Source organism: Sminthopsis crassicaudata, chromosome 6 (genome assembly GCF_048593235.1).
Source record: "Sminthopsis crassicaudata isolate SCR6 chromosome 6, ASM4859323v1, whole genome shotgun sequence".
Taxonomy (NCBI): domain Eukaryota; kingdom Metazoa; phylum Chordata; class Mammalia; order Dasyuromorphia; family Dasyuridae; genus Sminthopsis; species Sminthopsis crassicaudata.
Genome location: NC_133622.1, coordinates 138,514,319 through 138,534,039, shown reverse-complemented (window position 1 = coordinate 138,534,039; position 19,721 = coordinate 138,514,319). Strand labels below are relative to the sequence as shown.

The window sequence follows — 19,721 nt, the reverse complement described above, 5'->3', positions numbered from 1 at the left end:
CTGATGGTTCTCTAGTTTACAGATATCTAGGCTGATATAATGATATAATTACTCTAGTTTAATATAATGATATAATCATTCTAAATTGGCTTATACTCAGTATACTGTAATGATGTAATTATAATAGGGTATTTAAGGGCTGAGAGAACTAGAGACAAAGGAAGACTGAGACTGGGTTGAGACTGGCAGACTGCTGGAGGAAACTGGGTCAGACTGAGACAGGGTCAGACTATGATAGACACAGATTGTGAAGGAGACAGACTGTGAAGGAGACAATAAAGACTTTAGTCTGTATTCTTGTCCATCCTTGTGGTGACTATCCTGCTGAGACCAAGGCCCTTCCAGAGGACTTCCAGAAAGTTGGTCCAAGCATTACAATAAAATGCAATAAAAGCAATCTCATTAATAAAAAGGGATAATATTTGTGAAAAGTAAAAAAGATAGCAATTCGGATAAGATAGCTATTCTCATAATCCTCTGCATTCACCATGGCAACCAGCCATGTTATATCAAAAAAAAGCATTTCCCAGAGGGCAAGAGGAATACTTCATAAAATCCTGTACAGCAATTCCTCAAACTCTGAATTTTTTTATGCCTTTGGAGGCAAGAAAGCCATGTGGCCTCTCCATTCTATATAAAACAATCCAGCCCATATAAAGCAAATTATTGCTCTTTCTACAAATCTCTTATCAGTTTTGTCCTAAATAATTTATATAACATTGGAATTTATTTTGTTGAATGTTTGTTAGAATTCATTTGTAAAGCTATCATATCCTGGGTTTTTTTCTTTGAGAGTTTTTTGTTCAACTTATCTGAGATTGATTTATTTAAAAATCTCCACTTTTATTCCATTAATCTGAATATTTCATATTTTTGTGAATATTAATCCACTTCACTTAATGCTTTTGAACTGGGTAAAATAATTTCTATTAATTTCTTTTATATACTGTTCATGTGGAGTCAATTCTCATTTTCCATTTTTTATGTTAGCAACTTGGTTTTCTTTCTTAAAATCAGATTAGTCAAGTTAATTAGATTTAAATCAGATTAATTTCATTAATTTATTTTAAAAAACAGCTCCTAGGTCTTTTGTTTGTTTGCTTTAAATTATGTTTTTATTTGATTTAGAAATCCTATTTTCATGTTTAGTTGAAATTTTCTGATTTGCTGTTTTTCTAAATTTTTGGTTGCATTTATTTTTTTAATAGCTTTTTTAAAAATTCTGAACTTGACAAACACCAGCAAACATGATCTTATACAAAGTAGAAAAAGAAAAGAGAAATGAATATTAAATTGGTGAATTCTATCGCATGCTTTTTCTTTTAAAAAACATCATAAATTCAACACAGTTTCAAATCAGTCCTACTTGTCAAGTTTCTTTTTTTCGATCAATAATTAGTCAATAAACATTCATTAAGTACTTTGCTAAGTTCTGAGGATACAAATAGAGGCTAATACCTGTTCTCAAGGTACCTACAATAAAGCTATATACAGGATAAATAGAAAATAATTAACAGCAGATAGGCACTGGAATAAAGAGGAGTTGGAGAAGTCTTTCTTTATAATCTAGGATTTTTGTAAGGGTCAGGGGAGGAACCTCATATGGTGCAACAAGGAAGTAAAAAGGCTTTAATGCCTGAGGCACCTGGACGTGATGTCCATAGCTAGTAAGAACTGCCACAAGTACCAAAACTCTAACTGCATTGAGGACCCATCATCAACAGAAGGTGTCTCCTTCTTTTATTGGCTGTGCATGTGACCTCTTATAATATAACTAGCGGGACCAAGAGATAGTGCAGAATTCAGGAGAAATAGTGGGAGTGCAGGATGTGGTCATGTACAATAAAAATATGCTCACAAGCTCCCATGTCCAGGTGGTCTATTAAACAAAGAACTACTGCTCAATAAGGAGGTAACTGGGGACGTCCAAAAACCTGGGATAAGATAAGATTAGTGACCGGTGACCTGGGTAGTCACAGATTTTAGTTATGATTTTAGTTTAATCTAGTTGCTTTTGTTAAGCGAAACCAGGAAGTTCAGTCACACCAATGGAGGAAGGACATTCCAAACATGGGAGAACTCCAGAGAAATTGTCTAGAATGGAGAAATGAAGCCATAATCTTGTTTATTGAATGGTCAGAAGGCTAATGTCATGGGATGAAGAATAGGTGTTGAGGAATAAGGGTATAAAACTGGAAAAGTAGAAGGGAAATAGATTATGAAGGGCTTTGAATGCCAAACAGCATTTTATAGTAGATACAGCAGGTGATAAGAAGCCACAGAAAGCATGTGTAGGGGAGGACGGGGTTAGAAGGGTCAGACATGAATTTGAGGAAAATCACTTTAGAAACTGAATGGAGGGTGGATTCAAGTGGGGAAAGACTTGAGGCAAGCACCAGCAGGCTACTTAGTCCAGGCATGAGTTGACCAAAGTCTGCACTAGTGGTGGCAAAGTCAGAGGACCAAAATCATCAGGCCTTAGAAACATTCAGATAAAGAGGCCATCAAAAGTTGTGATTTAGCCAAGTTAATCAGAACTAGTTAACATTAATAAGTCACCTCTCTCTCTCTTCCTCACAATAACAGACTAATTCTGCACTGATCCCCTTAAAGTCCTATACTTTATAAGTGTATATAAGATAAGGCAGCAAACCCAACAGTGAAGACAAAGCAAAGTGCTGGAGAGGAAATATTCTAAAAGTTGTCATCCTAAATAAAGGGACATTATCCACATTAATTTATTTAAAAATTCATTCCTAAATTCACTGAAATGGTACTTACTGCCAGGACAATTTCTCTGATATTTTTCACATACAATGTCACATAGTCTCTAAAGTAGATTTGACGTTTACTGGATGGTACAGAAAACCAGTTCTCTGCCAAAGCAGCTTCATTTTCATTGTTACCACTCCATATGATGATGGATGGGTGGAATTTCAATCTTCTGATCTGAAATTTTAAAAGAGAGAGAGACTATTTCATGCGCATAAGACAAAGAAATATGAAACTTCCTTCTTTGAACAATTCTGGGTGGTAACCTGAAATAATGGTTCTTTAGTAATCATGAATTTGCAACCATGTAGTATCATCAGAAAAATCCTTCTGTTCAAAAGGTAGGTTATGTTTCAGAGGAGTTTGGGACCCCTGAAAGCACTATCCAGTCTTCCGAATACAATCCAGCTCTGCTCTTCTATTCCCATAAAATTCTTGGCCTAATTCACTATCTTTATGCTGTCTCTATCCCAGGTCTGTGTCCTGATAAACTATACAATGGGCTGCCCATTAAAATTTATATCACTGACTACACTACACACTTCAGACACCACTATTAAGGTGCCCCTGGGGAGTGCAAGCTTAAGCTGCAAAGACCACAAAAATGGACTTGATGACAGACTATATTGCTGAAAAGAACTGGAAGAGTCAAGAAACCATGATGGTGAGTCCCCTACAAATCTATATTATTAATCTCAAAGGGAACCTCAATGCAATTTTCTTCTGCAATCCAGGGTGTAGGGCAACCAGATCTCATTTCTCACAGATTCTATTCCAAACCTCTTCTTGACTCATCAAACCTCTCACAGCAGCCCCTGTCCCCAAATCTCACAGATCTTGTCTCACACTCTAAGGAAAAAATTGGGACATTACATTAGAGCTTCCTATTCTTCTCACTTATTCAACTCAGTCTTTTGATACCATCTCACACTACCTCCTCCCTCCCTCCCTCCCTGATGACAAAGTGGCCCTTCTTCTTGCCATAGGAGAATCCATTCAACTGCATTCCTTTCTATCTTTTCCAACTGTTTTTACCATCATCTCATCTGTCTAATCTTCAAATGTACTGCTCTTTCTATAGTATAAATATTTCTTTACCCCTATTAAAAAAAAAACTCTCACTAATCTCTTACTATTATCCTACATCACTCCTTCAACTAAATTTCTTTTTTTTTTTAAAAAGTCTTAATTGTTTAAATTATACTTTATTTAAAGAAAATCTGTCTTCTCTCCATTTTACCTCTCTTTAAACCTCCATCAATGAGAAAGACAAAATATATATGGCATGTAAACTCAAGCAAAACAAATTCTCACACCGGACAAGTCCAAAAAATATATTATGAATCAATCATCATTAGCCCACTGGCATCACAGTGGATCATTACCAGAGCTGAAGTCTTTCAAAATTGCTTGCCTTTACAATTACTGTCATTATATAATTTTTTCTCCTAGGTCTACTCACTTCACTATACATCAGTTCATATGTCTTTCCAGACTTTTCTGAAATTGTCCCCCTCATAATTTCTTAGAACACAGTAGAGCATCACATTTAAATAACCCTGATGTTATGTCGTTTCCCAGTTGATGAGCATCCTCTTGTTTTCTAAGTTTTTGCCCCCATGGAAAAGAGCTGCTATAAATATTTTTGTACATATGAGTCTTTTTCCTCTTCAATCTCTTTGGGGGTTTAGGTCTAGTAGTAGTATCACTGAGTCAAAGGTATGTTTAATAATTTTTCTGGCATATTTAAAAATTGCTTTCCAGAATGGCTGCCAATTTACAATCTTACAAACAATACGAGAACATTGAGGTTTTTTTGCCAATCAGCTTAATAGGTATAAGATAGAATCTCAGTTTTCATTTACATTTCTCTATTAGTGATTGAAAGCATATTTTCAAAACTGCCTGCACATATGTACTAACCACTTGATAAAATAAGGAATGGCTTATTATGTTACAAATTTGAATCAAATTCATATCTAACTTATATGTGTGTATTAGAAATGAGATTTTTACCAAGTTGTCATAAAGATATTTTTGCCATTTTCTTGTTTCTCTTTTAAATTTTAGCTGTATTAGCTTTGTAGAAAACTCTTGTTAATTTTTTTAAAAATTATTTTACTTTATGTGATCCTTTCTACCACGCCTTGTCTAGGCATGAACTCTTTCCCCATATGTAGATCCAATAATTTCTTCCTTGCTCCTCAAATTTACTTATGATGACTCTCTAGCATCTTATTTAGTGATCTTATTACCTCCTGTGGGTTCAGTTATCACTTCTGATATTTAGGATTGGGTGTTCTATAAGCATCACAAACTCAGTATAATCCAAAACATAACTCATAATCTTTGCCCTCAAACTCTTTGTATTTCCTAATCTTCTTATTTACTGTTGAGGTCACCATCATTTTACCTATTATTCAACATTATCTTTGATTGACTCATCTCTTTCACTTTCCCACATATCTAATCTATTGCTATCACTCTACATCAGGTCCTCATCACCTCTTGCCCAGACCTATTATGGGAGCCATCTAGTTTTCATGCCTCAAACTTTCTTCCCTCCAATTCTTCTATCACATATGTAACTGCCAAAGGAATTTTCCTAATGTATATGTCTGCTCACATCACTCCTCCTACTCAGTAAATTCCAATGGTTCCCAATGCCTCTAGGAGTGAATATAAAGTAAAAATAAACTGTTCCATTTGGTATTAAAGACTCTTTACAATCTAGCCTCTTTCCTACCTTCTTATGTATTATTCTAAGACCAAGTCTATTGATACAGTTCCCTGAACACAACCTTTGCATTTTTGTCCCCTCTTCCTTAAGCATGCTCTTCAACATCTCAGGAATCATGGCTTTTTTTTTTTTTTTTTTTCCCCAAAAACCCAGATCAGAGGCCACTTTCTAGAAAGATTTTTCCATGTCCTCTCCAGCTACTAATATCTTCTCATTTGAGATTAACTTCCATTCTTTCTGCAATGTAATTTGTACCTATTTAATGTACCTATTTATTTAAATACCTATCATCTCCCCCATTTTGAAGGCAGGGATGGTTATTGCCACTAAGTAAATTTCTGTTGGACCCTGAAACCTTTTATCCCACCTGTTTTCCATGATCCCTATAATACAATGCCTTGGCTAACAGTACAAACCAGGATGTGGATGAGGAACCTGGGCATGTATTCTGCTAACAGGTGTGCTTTAGATGTTCCAGCAAGAGAAATAAGTCACAAACAGTCATGCATAGAGTACATGCCAAGAACAGGATAAGCAGATAAGCACTCCCCTCCATTGGAAGGACTGTTGCCGAAGCATGTGACCTGGGAGAAACGAAGGACGATGGTGGGGAGGGGGGAGATATAAGGGAAGAGGGAGAAACAGAGACATCATGAGAGACATCATGAGCTGTACCAAATAAAGTGTGCCTGCAACCTTCATTAGGTGTGGTGACTATGCCATCTTGTGTATCCAGAGATATCCGAGGAGTTGTAGAGGCCACTAGGTAAGGAAAGATACCGCCTGATTAGGAATAGCCTAAGAAATTTCAAAATTCCTTGACCTGGCATTCAAAGTTTTATTCTCCTCCTTTCATTCAAATTAGACTATTCATTATACTTTGCATATAGCAAATACTTTATCTCTCCATTCATATAATTTCCTATTCATGCTATATCTTCTCCCCAAATGATGAATATGAATTCATTCTTTAAAGCCCACTTCAAATACTTCTAAGAAGCCTTCCCTGGGCTCCAGATCAATAATTTTTTTTCCCCCCACAATCTTTTCCTAATACCTTTCTTAAGCACATTGCAGTTATATATGTGTGTGGGATATTCTCATTTAAGATGAGAGAATAGGAACAATGTATTATGTAAGTTTTCTCTCTTTATTACTTAATGTGGTGTTATACCAGAGGTTCTCAAACTACAGCCCACAGGCCAGATGCGGCCTGCTGAGGACATTTATGCGGCCTGCTGGGTTATGGCAAATGGGCTGAAGGGCAGAGACAGAGTGTAAGTTTTTGTTTTTACTATAGTACGGCCCTCCAACAGTCAGAGGGACAGTGAACTGGCCCATTTTAAAAGTTTGAAGACCACTGTGTTATACATTAAGTGCTTAATGAATATTTGTTCATTTTGATTTAGATGTTAATTAAATACCTAAAATATATACATGACAATGATCTAAAGCAGGGTCCAGTCAGCTGCTTCTTTTTGAACTATTCAGGGACTAAAAACAGTTTTTATGTTTTTAAATTCAAGAGTCATAGTTTGTAGACCTTCTAGACAATAGCACTGCAAAAACAGGTATAACACAGATTCTTCTCTAAAGGTATTTGCAATCTAATTAAGAAAAAAACCTACATACACAAATACCTATGATACAAAGAAAAGTAGGATAAAACTACTCTGAGGGAAAAAAAAAGGTTGTAAGAAATATGAAGAACATTTTCAGTTGGGAAGGAAAGGGGTAACCAAATAAGACTTCACTCCTGAGACATAATCTGAATGAAACCATGAAAGCAAAGAAATAAACTCCCAACAGTTAAGGGAAGAGGAAGAGAGTAATTGGGAGTGGTGGAGAGGGAATCCACTTAAGATAGAGAAAACAGTTTGAGCAAATATAAAGAAATGAGAGAGCATAAATAGAACATAGAGCATAATATAATCCAACTGGATGGACAGAATATAAAAACAGAAGTAGTGTGAGATAAAGGTTAAAGTCATGTAGTGGGCCTTAAATGCTGGTATCAGAAATCTGCTCTTCTTTTTCATTTAATTTTAGGAATTACTAAAACTAAAGGATTTTTAATATGAGTTAAGTGATATGAGTGCTATGACAGAAAAGTTATTGTTACAGAAATGTGAAGAATGGATTGGAGAAGAGAGAGACTGGAGATAGGAAAAGTGGCTGAATTTGTTTCAAGAGTTCTAATGAATTTTACAGATAATATAAGGATGAGTAATAACAGTCAAGAAAAAAGGAGAAGATATTGAAAAATATTTTGTTAAAGTGATTATTACATATATAAGTTAAAATTAAAAAAAATAAAATTCAGATGGACTCACTATAGTCTCCATTCAAAAAAGCAATAAGCAAGTTGGCATATGCAATACCTCTACCTTAAAGGTTACTTGTGGATATTATTACTACTTTTATAAAAAATTAAAATATTTTTGTACCTTAAAAAAAAAAAAGCTTTCTGAACAGCCTTTTCATTGATTATCTATGAATAAGTGGACTATTCGTTATATTTATGCACCAATTGTTCATTATGTGCCAGTTTTTGCAGGGAATATTTTAAAAACCCATTTTTTTTTATTTTAATAGTTTTTATTTACCAGATATATGCATGGGTAATTTTACAACATTGACAATTGCCAAACCTTTTGTTCCAATTTTTCCCCTCTTTCCCCCCCACCCAGATGGCAGGTTGACCAATACATGTTAAATATATTAAGAGTATAAATTAAATACAATATATGTATACATGTCCAAACAGTTGAAAAACCCCATTTTTAAAAAGTAAAACAATTAGCTAACACTTTGGTAGTTCTGTGAAAGACATAATTATGTAATAAACTGAGATAAGAGGCGCACCATGCCATAATGGGGGGCAGCTAGGTAGTATAGTAGATAGAAACCAGGACCTGGGGTAGGAAGACTTCTCTTCCTAAGTTCAAATTTGACTTTAGACACTTACAGCTATGTGATTCTGGGCAAATCACTTAACTATCTCAGTTTCCTCATCTATAAAACAAGTTAGAGAAGGAAACAGCAAACCATCCTACCAAAAGAACCCTAAATGGAATCACAAAAAGTTGGGACATGACTGAAAATTACTGAACAATTGAAAAAGTGGGTAAAGAACTAATCTCAGAGTCAGGAAATTTAAAAGCTACCTCTGACACATAAGCATTGTCCGATTTGGGGAAATAACTTAGTTCTTCAGTGTCTAGGCCACACTCAAGATTATTAATTAAACAAAGCACCTATCAACATAAACTGATATGAAAAAAGAGTTTTCTCAAAAGGAGTCTCTATATGGAAGAGTACAAATTAAAAATAAAACAAACAAAAAGGCAATCTGCAATCCATCCCATTCCATAATAATCCTTAAATTAACAGCAACTCTACATTATTTTTTCCTTAGTCCCAGAGAATAGGTGATGAAATACACTTTATTATTCTTGATAGAGAGGTGGTTTTATGGTTTAGAAATGTTATATGTACCATTAGACACAAATTATTTGTATGTTAGTTTTTTCTCTATTACAACAGTGGCTTCAATGGAAAAACAGGTTATATTAGAAAATAACTGTGGTATATTAAAAAGGCATCAATAAAACTTTTTAAAAGAACTTTTAAAGGAAGATGAAGACACACATAAAAAACATATTTCACTTGGCATTCATACCTGATGAACAACTTCTGCTCTCACTGAATCAACAAAAGGCTGGTCAGTAGGATAAAGAGCACAGGCAAACATAAAGTCCTGCCATATCTACAAGGCAAAAAATGAGAGTTGGTAAATAATGCCTAAAAAAAAAATCATTGTTAATAATATCATTATAAATATCATAATACAAATATATTGCTGTAACATGTCATGCTACAACATATATTGTATACGGTATATATTGCATATTGTGTATTTTACAATACAATAATAGTATATTTTACGATATTGTACAATTGTACAGAATATACAATTTAAAATATTTAGAATAACAGTATATTTTATAAATTGTAAAATACAACTTATAAATTGCATTTTACAATTAAATATAATTGCATATTTTACAATAATTACAATATATAGAGTGAGATCTGTTGGTTCCAAAATATAATGTATATGGTATAATGTTAATACAATATTACAAAAGTATTATATTATTTTAATACTTTTGAGATATGTAGGGGTTAACTTGATATGTTTACATCTTATACATATAAAAGTAAGTCAAATTAGTGAAAAATTTATTGAGCACCTACTGGAGTATAGTTGATAGGCAAGCCAGTATTAAGAGTCAGTAAGACCTGGGTTCAAATTGAGCCTCAAACATTTATAAACTGTGTTAACTAGGGTATAAGTCAATTAATTTTTCTGAACCTTAGTCTCCTCCTTAGTAAAATGGATATAATAAGCACATGCTTCATAGACTTATGAAGATCAAATAAAATGTAAAATGTTTAGTATATTGTTAATATTATATAATTATATAATATGTAATATTATATAATTGTGAATTATTTTTCTTCAATTTTTCTCATCTTTTTTTCCTGATGTTTAGTTAGAATAGCCTGAGGAAAGTTTGTTATCTAGCCTTATTTTTTACATTTACTCTGACCATTATTTCCAATTCCTCCCCTAGGAAAAATGAACTGCATTTCAATCTCTTTCAGGCCACCCCAACACTCCTTGGACAGTTCTTGCTCAACCACTATATTTCACAGGTTTTTCCTGGGAAATAAAGCACTCTCAGTTACATTTAGCAAATCCAATGGAATCTATCTCATATAAATTTTTACCATTGCTTTCTGAAGGAAGGTCTACTTGTTTCAAAATCTGTAGTTTTGGGTCTTAATAAGTTACTAAAAATATCTATTAATCTTCCTTTATGTCAATAGTTCAAGGTGGCTGTAGAAAGATTCATATTTCCTTTATGTCAAGGAAATATGAATCTTTCTACAGCCACCTTGAACTGTTTTATTGACATTGTCCATACAAGTTTTTGTTTTGAAACTTTCTGAATCTGTTATCATCCATTTTACATTGTATATTGAGAATGGTGTTGCATAGATGTTAACTGGTTTAAACATGTTTAAACAGCTTAGATTTATAGGGGTTTTTTTGGGGGGGGTTATTGTGTTTTGTTTTTGTTCTTTTTTACATATTTGGCCACAGTCTCCTCTTTACACTTTATAGATTTATATTTGATATATCTTGCCTGGAGCAGACCAAGGTATTTGTAGGTATAACTTTTATCCATTAGGGTTTTTTGGATTCAAGTTCAAAGCTTTCCTTTTTTTTTTTTTTTTTAACTTAAATTGATGTCAACATTATCCCTTGTACTCCCTTCTGTTCCAAATTTTCCCCTACTTCCCTCCACCTCCTCCCCTAGATGACAGGCATTCCCATACATATTAAATATGTTATAGTATATCCTAGGTACAATATATATGTGCAGAACTGAATTTTGTTGTTGTTGTTGTTGCAAAGGAAGAATTGGATTCAGAAGGTAAAAAATAACCTGGGGAGAAAAACAAAAAAATGCTAACAGTTTATACTCATTTCCCAGTGTTCCTTTTCTGGGTGTAGCTGATTCTGTCCATCATTGATCAATTGGAATTGGATTAGCTCTTCTCTATGTTGAAGATATCCACTTCCATCAGAATACATCCTCATATAGTATTATTGTTGAAGTGTATAATGATCTCCTAGTTCTGCTCATTTCACTCAGCATCAGTTCGTGTAAGTCTCTCCAAGCCTCTCTGTATTCCTCCTGCTGGTCATTTCTTACAAACAATAATATTCCATAACATTCATATACCATAATTTACCCAACCATTCTCCACTTGATGGGCATCCGTTCATTTTCCAGTTTCTAGCCACTACAAAAAGGGCTGCCACAAACATTTTGGCATATACAGGTCCCTTTCCCTTCTTTAGTATTTCCTTGGGATATAAGCCCAGTAAGTAGCACTGCTGGATCAAAGAGTATGCACAGTTTGATAACTTTTTAGGCATAATTCCAGATTGCTTTCCATGGATTCTTTCACAACTCCACCAACAATGCATCAGTGTCCCAGTTTTTCCACATCCCCTCCAACATTCATCATTATTTGTTCCTGTCATCTTAGCCAATCTGACAGGTGTGTAATGGTATCTCAGAGTTGTCTTAATTTGCATTTCTCTAATCAATAGTGATTTGGAACACTCTTTCATATGAGTGGAAATAGCTTCAATTTCATCATCTGAAAATTGTCTGTTCATATCCTTTGACTATTTATCAATTGGAGAATGGCTTGATTTCTTATAAATTAAAGTCAGTTCTCTATATATTTTGGAGATGAGGCCTTTATCAGAACCTTTAACTGTAAAAATGTTTTCCCAATTTGTTACTTCCCTTCTAATCTTGTTTGCATTAGTTTTGTTTGTGCAAAAGCTTTTTAATTTGATGCAATCAAAATTTTCTATTTTGTGATCAATAATGATCTCTAGTTCTCCTTTGGACACAAATTCCTTCCTTCTCCACAAGTCTGAGAGGTAAACCATCCCATGTTCCTCTAATTTATTTATGATCTCGTTCTTTATGCCTAAATCTTGGATCCATTTTGATCTTATCTTAGTATGTGGTGTTAAGTGTGGGTCCATGCCTAGTTTTTGCCATACTAATTTCCAGTTTTCCCAGCAGTTTTTGTCAAATAATGAATTCTTATCCCAAAAGTTGGGATCTTTGGGTTTGTCAAACACTAGATTGCTATTTTTATTCACTACCTTGCCCTGTGAACCTAACCTATTCCACTGATCAACTAGTCTATTTCTTAGCCAATACCAGATGGTTTTGGTGACTGCTGCTTTATAATATAGTTCTAGATCAGGTACAACTAGGCCACCTTCATTTGATTTTTTTTTTTCATTACTTCCCTTGAAATTCTCGACCTTTTGTTCTTCCATATGAATTTTGTTGTTATTTTTTCTAGGTCATTAAAATAGTTTCTTAGGAGTCTGATTGGTATAACACTAAATAAATAGATTAGTTTAGGGATTATTATCATTTTAATTATATTTGCTCGGCCTATCCAAAAGCATTCAATGTCTTTCCAATTATTTAAATCTTACTTTATTTTTGTGGCAAGTGTTTCATAATTTTGCTCATATAATTCCTGACTTTTCTTTGGTAGATGGATTGCCAAATATTTTATACTCTAGACATTTATTTTGAATGGAATTTCTCTTTGTATCTCTTGCTGTTGCATTTTGTTGGTGATGTATAAAAATGCTGAGGATTTATGTGGATTTATTTTGTATCCTGCAACTTTGCTAAAGTTCTGAATTATTTCTAATATCTTTTTAGTAGAGTCTTTGGGGTTCTCTAAGTATACCATCATGTCATCTGCAAAGAGTGATAGTTTGATTTCCTTATTACCCTACTCTAATTCCTTGAATCTCTTTCTTGGCTCTTATTGCTGAGGCTAGCATTTCTAGTACAATGTTGAATAGTAATGGTGATAGTGGGCAACCTTGTTTCACTCCTGATCCTACTGGGAAAGGTTCCAGTTTATTACCATTACATATGATATTTACTGACGGTTTTAAATATATGCTCCTTATCATTTTAAGGAATAGTCCATTTATTCCTATACTCTCAAGTGTTTTTAGTAGGAATGGATGTTGGATTTTATCAAACGTTTTTTCTGCATCTATTGAGATGATCATATGGTTTTTGTTAATTTGGTTATTGATATAGTCGATTATGCTAATAGTTTTCCTAATATTGAACCAAAGCTTTCCTTGAGATACATAATAAGAATATTATACTTATCAAATCCATATAACATTTAGACCTCATTCAATAAAGATTCCATGACATAAAAGAGCTGTTTAATGTAATTTTTCTTGGAACAACATAATCCATGGACATGAAGTAATTAATTAATAAAATGTTTTGGTTTGATTCTTTCTTAAAATTATTAGCCATACTTAGTTATAGTTAGAGGAGATGAAGTCTAGGGTAGAATCAAAAAGGACTGAAATTGTCTAAGAAATTCCAAATTTTATATCAATTAGTCTTATTATTATATATTATTGCACTCAATAATACTTTTTGTTTTTGTTCAAACAACTCAAATGTTTGCCCTGATTTAAGAGGAAAAAATACTTGTTAGTCTTTCCCCATTCTTCAAAGATTCCAGGAAGCCAGAGACAAAATTCTTCATCTTATCCCAACAGCTGTCCTCTGTCACTGCCAAAAAGCCAGCTTGTTTTAATTAAAATTTCAGTCGTTTAATTTAATTAAATTTAATTAAAAACAAGCTCACTTCATTCCCTTTGGCTCCTCATGTTCTAACCTACAGGATATGTGACAAAACCTTGCTTTTCCACAAGTTAGCCCAGGTTGGCTAGGCCTAGTTCTGACTCAGGGGACCAGGGCTCCAACACTACCTCAGACATTTCTTTTGTGATTTTGGTTGAAACTTGTACTCTTCCAGGGGCCCAACTGTGTGTCATATCCTCTTTACCGGAGTTTTTCCCCTAAGAACTCCAGGTCACAGTGGTTCCTTTCCTCTCAAATCCCTCATGTACTACTTCATCTGTATTTTAATTTATCCTATCCTACTCCTTAACTTTATTTTCTTAGGTACTTTGCAGGTGACCAAAATAGCAATGGACAATTGCATTCTAAGTTTAAAGTAGACTATAAATCAATGTGGATTGTAGGAGATGTGGCATAATAATATCCCCAAGCATATGAACAACCAGTAAAGGAACTGGACAAGTGATATAGCAAGGACAAAGAACTGAATTATAGCATATTCAAATAGACATATTTCAGAAACATTGACATCAACTAGCTAAATAGAACTTAGATTTTTATCCTCTATTATAATAACAAGGAAAAAGAAAGGGAGAGAAGAAATTTTCCAGTTTAATTCTGGGCACTCAGAAGTCCCTCTTATGGAGAACATTTGCTCAAGTTCATTGGTAGTTGACCTAAAAGCCTAAAGCAAAACCATTCACTTATGGGCTTGGACATATGTGTCTTGCCATTCTAACTAGACTGTAAATTCCTTGTAGATTAGATATTATGTCTTATACCTATTTATTTTCTACCTGTGACTGTCCTAGTTACAAAGTAGATATTCAACAAGTTCTTTGGGATTGAGAGATTTCTGAAGTTCATTTCTAATAGCAAACATCATTTTCTTTACACATTTAAAAATAAGAACTTTACAAAAATGACTAAATAAAATCACAACAGAAATTTGTATAGAATTGCAACATGAAAATATCTCATGAATAGAAAATTGGTCAAATAAAACACAAAAGGACAAACACAAAATATATATGTACCATTAGTCCCAGTTCATCACAGATTTCATAGAATTCATCTTGCTCATAAACACCCCCTCCCCAAACTCGTAGAGTATTCATGTTAGCATCCACAACAGATTGCAAAAGTAGTCGTAATCTATGACAGAACAGAGAATTAAGTATAAGTAATTCTGAAACCTACAAATATGAAACATAATAAATATACAATATGAAAAAATGGAAAAAAGCACAACAAATTAAGTGCTATAATTATTCAAAAGTTAATCTGTAAAAAAAATGAAAACAAAAAAATTAATAATAAACAATTCTGAGGTTTTGCCTAGCACTCATCAGATTAATACAGAAGGAAAAAAATGTTGCATATTGGAGGAGTTGTGAGAAGAGAGAAACACTTCACATTAATGGTGGAGCTATTCATGGTTCTAAATATTCTGCAAAATATAGAATTATAGTAGAAAAGTCACAAAAATGTACCTAACCTTTGATTTAGATATAACAATATAAGTCACATATCCCAAGAGAGTCAAATACAGTGGGAAAAATCTCAGTAAGCCAAAATATTGATAGTAGTACTTTTTAAAATAGCAAAATAACTGGAAACATATTGGGTACCTTCTGATTAAAGAGTTATGTAAACCAAAATATGGTATATGAATCTAATGTAACATTACCATAAAAATGAACATGAATAATTCAGAGAAACAGGAATATTTGTGCAAACTGATATTGAGCAAAATAAAGAAAAAGTAGGAAAAAAGCAGTTTACATAATGATCACAATAAAGTAAATGAAGATTTTTATCAGTACAGGTCCCAGGAATGACTTCAGAGAAACAGTAACTCTTAAAGTGTTAATATAATTTATGTGGAAAATGAGTCAAACATTGACAGACCCATATTTTGCTTTTCTATGGTTTAACTGTACTTTCTATGATTTCATTAAGAAGTGACAGAAATGGGTTTTTTAAGCACCAATAATTTGTTGTAAAAGAAAAGAAATAGAAGAATAACTGGGTATTCCACTGATGGACACAATTTATCCTTGGAAGACTGGAGTAAAAAGTAAATATCTCCTGTTGTGAAAATGAGAACACTAGGATGAATGAATAACTAGACTTCAAGTAACTTCCCTAATAAAAAATAAAAACAAAAATTCAAATCTTGGCAGAGGCAGATAATACATTTATGCCTGCACTACAAAGAAGTCTTACACTTATAATGCATGAATAAAAAGTCGTTATTAAAAGTTTACCAGGCACTGTGCTAGGTGTTTTAGATGGAAAAAGAAAAAGAGAAGTGATCGCTGCACCTCCAGGAAATTACACATTAATTAGAGGAGGCAACACATAAAAAAAGGTCAGCTACAGGGTTTATAAAAAGAACTGGAAAGTCCTAAGAGTGCAATGGAGTGGATGGCAAGGTCCAAGAGTCCTTAACTACATCAGTACGTTAGATAACAGTGCCAGCGATCTCTAAGGAACAGAAGCAAGAAATATCATGGGTCTAGAGATCCTTCATCTCATTGGATGGAAAATAATTGGTAACTCCCATCTCATCTAAGTCTTGTGAGCAGTAAAGCAGCTCAAATGGATTCCTGGTGGACCATCACAGGGAGGAACCTGGCTATAAAATATACTGTGCTGAAATATCAATTGAAAGGAAACATAGTATAAGTTTGCATCTAAATCCAAAACTCTGACATGAGGACCTATCTATTAGCCTTCCTAAAGTGTCTGTCTTTCATGAGTCTCTACTCTATCTTGTCTTCTTTCAACCTACCACATAACCAATCATATCAAGAAAGAGGTCCATCCAGTTAATTTGGGAATATCTCCCATAAATCTACAAGAGAGCTCAGGAATGGATCTAGACACCTTGATGGAAAACTGATCTGGGAAGAAAAAAATTAAGTAATCTTTGTAGAAAGTTACTCTGACAAAAATCTCACACATATGACACATAAGGAAATAATTCCAAAATTTTAAGGACAAAAGCCTCTCTCCAACAGATAAATGGTGAAAAGATATAAATAAGTGGTTTTCAAAATAAAAAATATAAATGAAAACATGTTTTAAATCATTCATAGTTGAAAGTAAAATTTTAAAAATTTAGGTTCCATTTTAGGAACACATATGATTAGCAAAGATAACCCAAAAAAGGACAAAGAGGCAACAAAAACAAATATACTTTAGCACTGCTAATAAAGCTATGAACTGTTCCAGTCATTCTGAAAAGCAATGTCATGCACAAAAAGTCACTAAACTATTCATATGTTTTCACTCAGCGGGTACCAACCACTACTAAACCTATACCCCAAAGAAATTCAAAAAAATATATAATTCATTAAGTATGAGAACCATGACAACAGAGTCTTTTCTATTTAGACCTCCAATGCTTTGCATATAAAATGTATTTAATAAATGCTTCACTCATTCAATTCATAACAACTATTTTTATCATAGAAAGACCTGGAAACCAAAGGGTTTCCATCAGCTGAGGACTAGATGAACAAGATATGCCAATTGAAATATTACTGTACTCTAAGAAATAATAAAAGGGATCATGGAAAGACTTATATGAATTGATTCATAGGAAAGTGAGCAAAATCAAGAGAATTATTTGAATGACAATATTAGAAAGATAAACAACTATAAAAGACTAAGAAATTGACCAATGTAATGACCACGTGAGATTCCAAGGGAATGATGATGAAACATGCTAGCCACCTCCTAACAAAAAAGGAATGGACCCATGTTACTGAATGAGACACCCATTTTTGGACACAGCCAATATGGAAACTTGTTTTACTTGACTACATAAAATTATTACAAAGATTTTATTTTTCTCTTTTTCTCAATCTGGGGGATGGGAAGGAAGAGAGAAGCTAGGGATATGGCTGTCACCTAAAGAGAAAAAAAAATAAAAAGAAAAAATAGTCATTAAAACATGTTTTTGAAATACACAGAAAGAATGCCAGAAGAAATCACATGTAACAAGCAGGACATTTTTGAAAGTAACATGTTGAATTTATTATACATTTTAAAAGGAATAAAAAATTACTCATGCATATATACTGTCAAAAAAATTTTATAATTATAAAATTTAAAAAATAAATTAAAAAAAAAGTAATACAAGTCACATATAACAGAAATTCTCAATTTCACATACAACCTTTTCTATTCTATATGGTATAAGAAATCATGTACTCTAGTTGAAGTTTATTAAAAAAATTTAAAAATAAAAAAAAAAAGGCTCAGGACAGGAGGGAAAAGGAGGAAAGCTGAACTGGGACAGAAACTCATATGCTCTTCTTTGCACAGGGAACCATTTCCATCCATAGAAATCTATCAAAAGCAAAAAAAGATTCCTGATCTTGGCAGCTTGATCTACTATGAAAACGATAAAATAGAAATACATTTTAATAACAATAGTGGAAGTTACTGTGAAGCATCTGAAAAATACCAACCAAAGGATACTAACCAAATGATATGCTGCATTTCAAAGTCATGTTTATAAACTTCAAAAACTAAGAAAAAATATCTCAATATTATAATAAGCATATTCATTTTAATGTAACAGAAACTTTGGGGAAAATCTGTTCCATAATTTCAACTAAATGTTTCTCTCTCTCTCTTTCTCTTTCTCTCTCTCTCTCTCTCTCTCTCTCTCTCTCTCTCTCTCTCTCTCTCTCTCTCTCTCTCTCTCTCTCTCTCTCACTCATTTATTTTTGTTGAGACAATTGGGGTTGTGACTTGCCCAGAGTAACACATCTAGTAAGTGGTTAAGTATCTGAGGCCAAATTTGAACTCAGATCCTCCGAACTTCAAGACCAGTGCTCTATGTATCTCACCATCTGGCTGCCCCAAAACAAAATTTTTCTAAGTCCATATTTTTTTTTAGAAAGCTAATGAACTCAATACAATTTACCTACAAGTTTTTTTCATCAATTTAAAAAAATAGTTTAATTTCCACAGGGAAGACTTATTCCAAAGCTAATTTTTTAATCATTTTTAAAACAATAAAATGTACAGACAATTCTTGACTATTTAGGAACCAGTTTTTCAAACTGTGGATTAGCACAGAGGGCAATGTTCTCTAAAGTAGCTAAATATATAAGCAAATGGCTAAAGAAATTATGGAATTTTCTCTAGAAGGAAAATTGCTATGATTCACCTCACTAGGATGGTTTAAATGTGGTGCTGCCTAAAGACAAAGGTTTATTATGTTTCAAAGTATCAGTTCCTTGTACTGTTAACCTAGCATGGTAGTATGAATAAACGATCGACTCTTAAAGACAATTTATATCACACTGAAAAATGAAAAATAAACAATGAATTTTAACTTACAAGTCCGAGGTTACTCTATTCTGGAAGGAATCTGCTGGAATCCAGTTAGATCCTTTGATAAATATGGGAAGTCCATTAATTTTGAAGTAGAAACTTAAGCCAGAAGACCCAGCTATTGGAGCCTCTATAAGTTCTACTGTCCGGAAATAAACCTATTTTGGAAAGAAAAAAAAAAAAAATAGAGAAAATTAATGGAACTGCTTATAAGCAAAAAAAAAAAAAAAAAAAAAAAAAACCCAACAAAACCCACCCACCCTACCCCCAAACATTCAATAATTAATACACATGAGTCCATTTTCACATTCCTGCTGCTCACTTGGGGCATTTCAAGGCAATGTAATACAGAGGTACTATCTGACTATTCCTTCCCCATAAACAGTGGCTGATCAGGCAGGGAGGCTGTGGTCATGGACAGTGGTAAGACTCAGCAGTACAGGGTTTAACTAGTACTGAGGATTAGAATCTGTGTGATCTTGGATAAGGCTTAGAGATGCCTCAGGTTCTCATTTGTAAAATGAGATAATTTTGATACCTTCTAA

At 33.4% G+C, this 19,721-nt stretch overlaps 1 protein-coding gene across 1 annotated transcript in view; it reads right to left on the bottom strand.

The window, feature by feature from the left end:
- MANBA (mannosidase beta) overlaps nucleotides 1–19,721 on the bottom strand; it is a 126,203-nt gene that overhangs the window by 40,547 nt on the left and 65,935 nt on the right. The window contains 4 exon segments of the mRNA XM_074273780.1: nucleotides 2,782–2,949; nucleotides 9,195–9,281; nucleotides 14,856–14,973; nucleotides 19,183–19,334. Coding sequence (XP_074129881.1) covers nucleotides 2,782–2,949; nucleotides 9,195–9,281; nucleotides 14,856–14,973; nucleotides 19,183–19,334 — 525 coding nt within the window.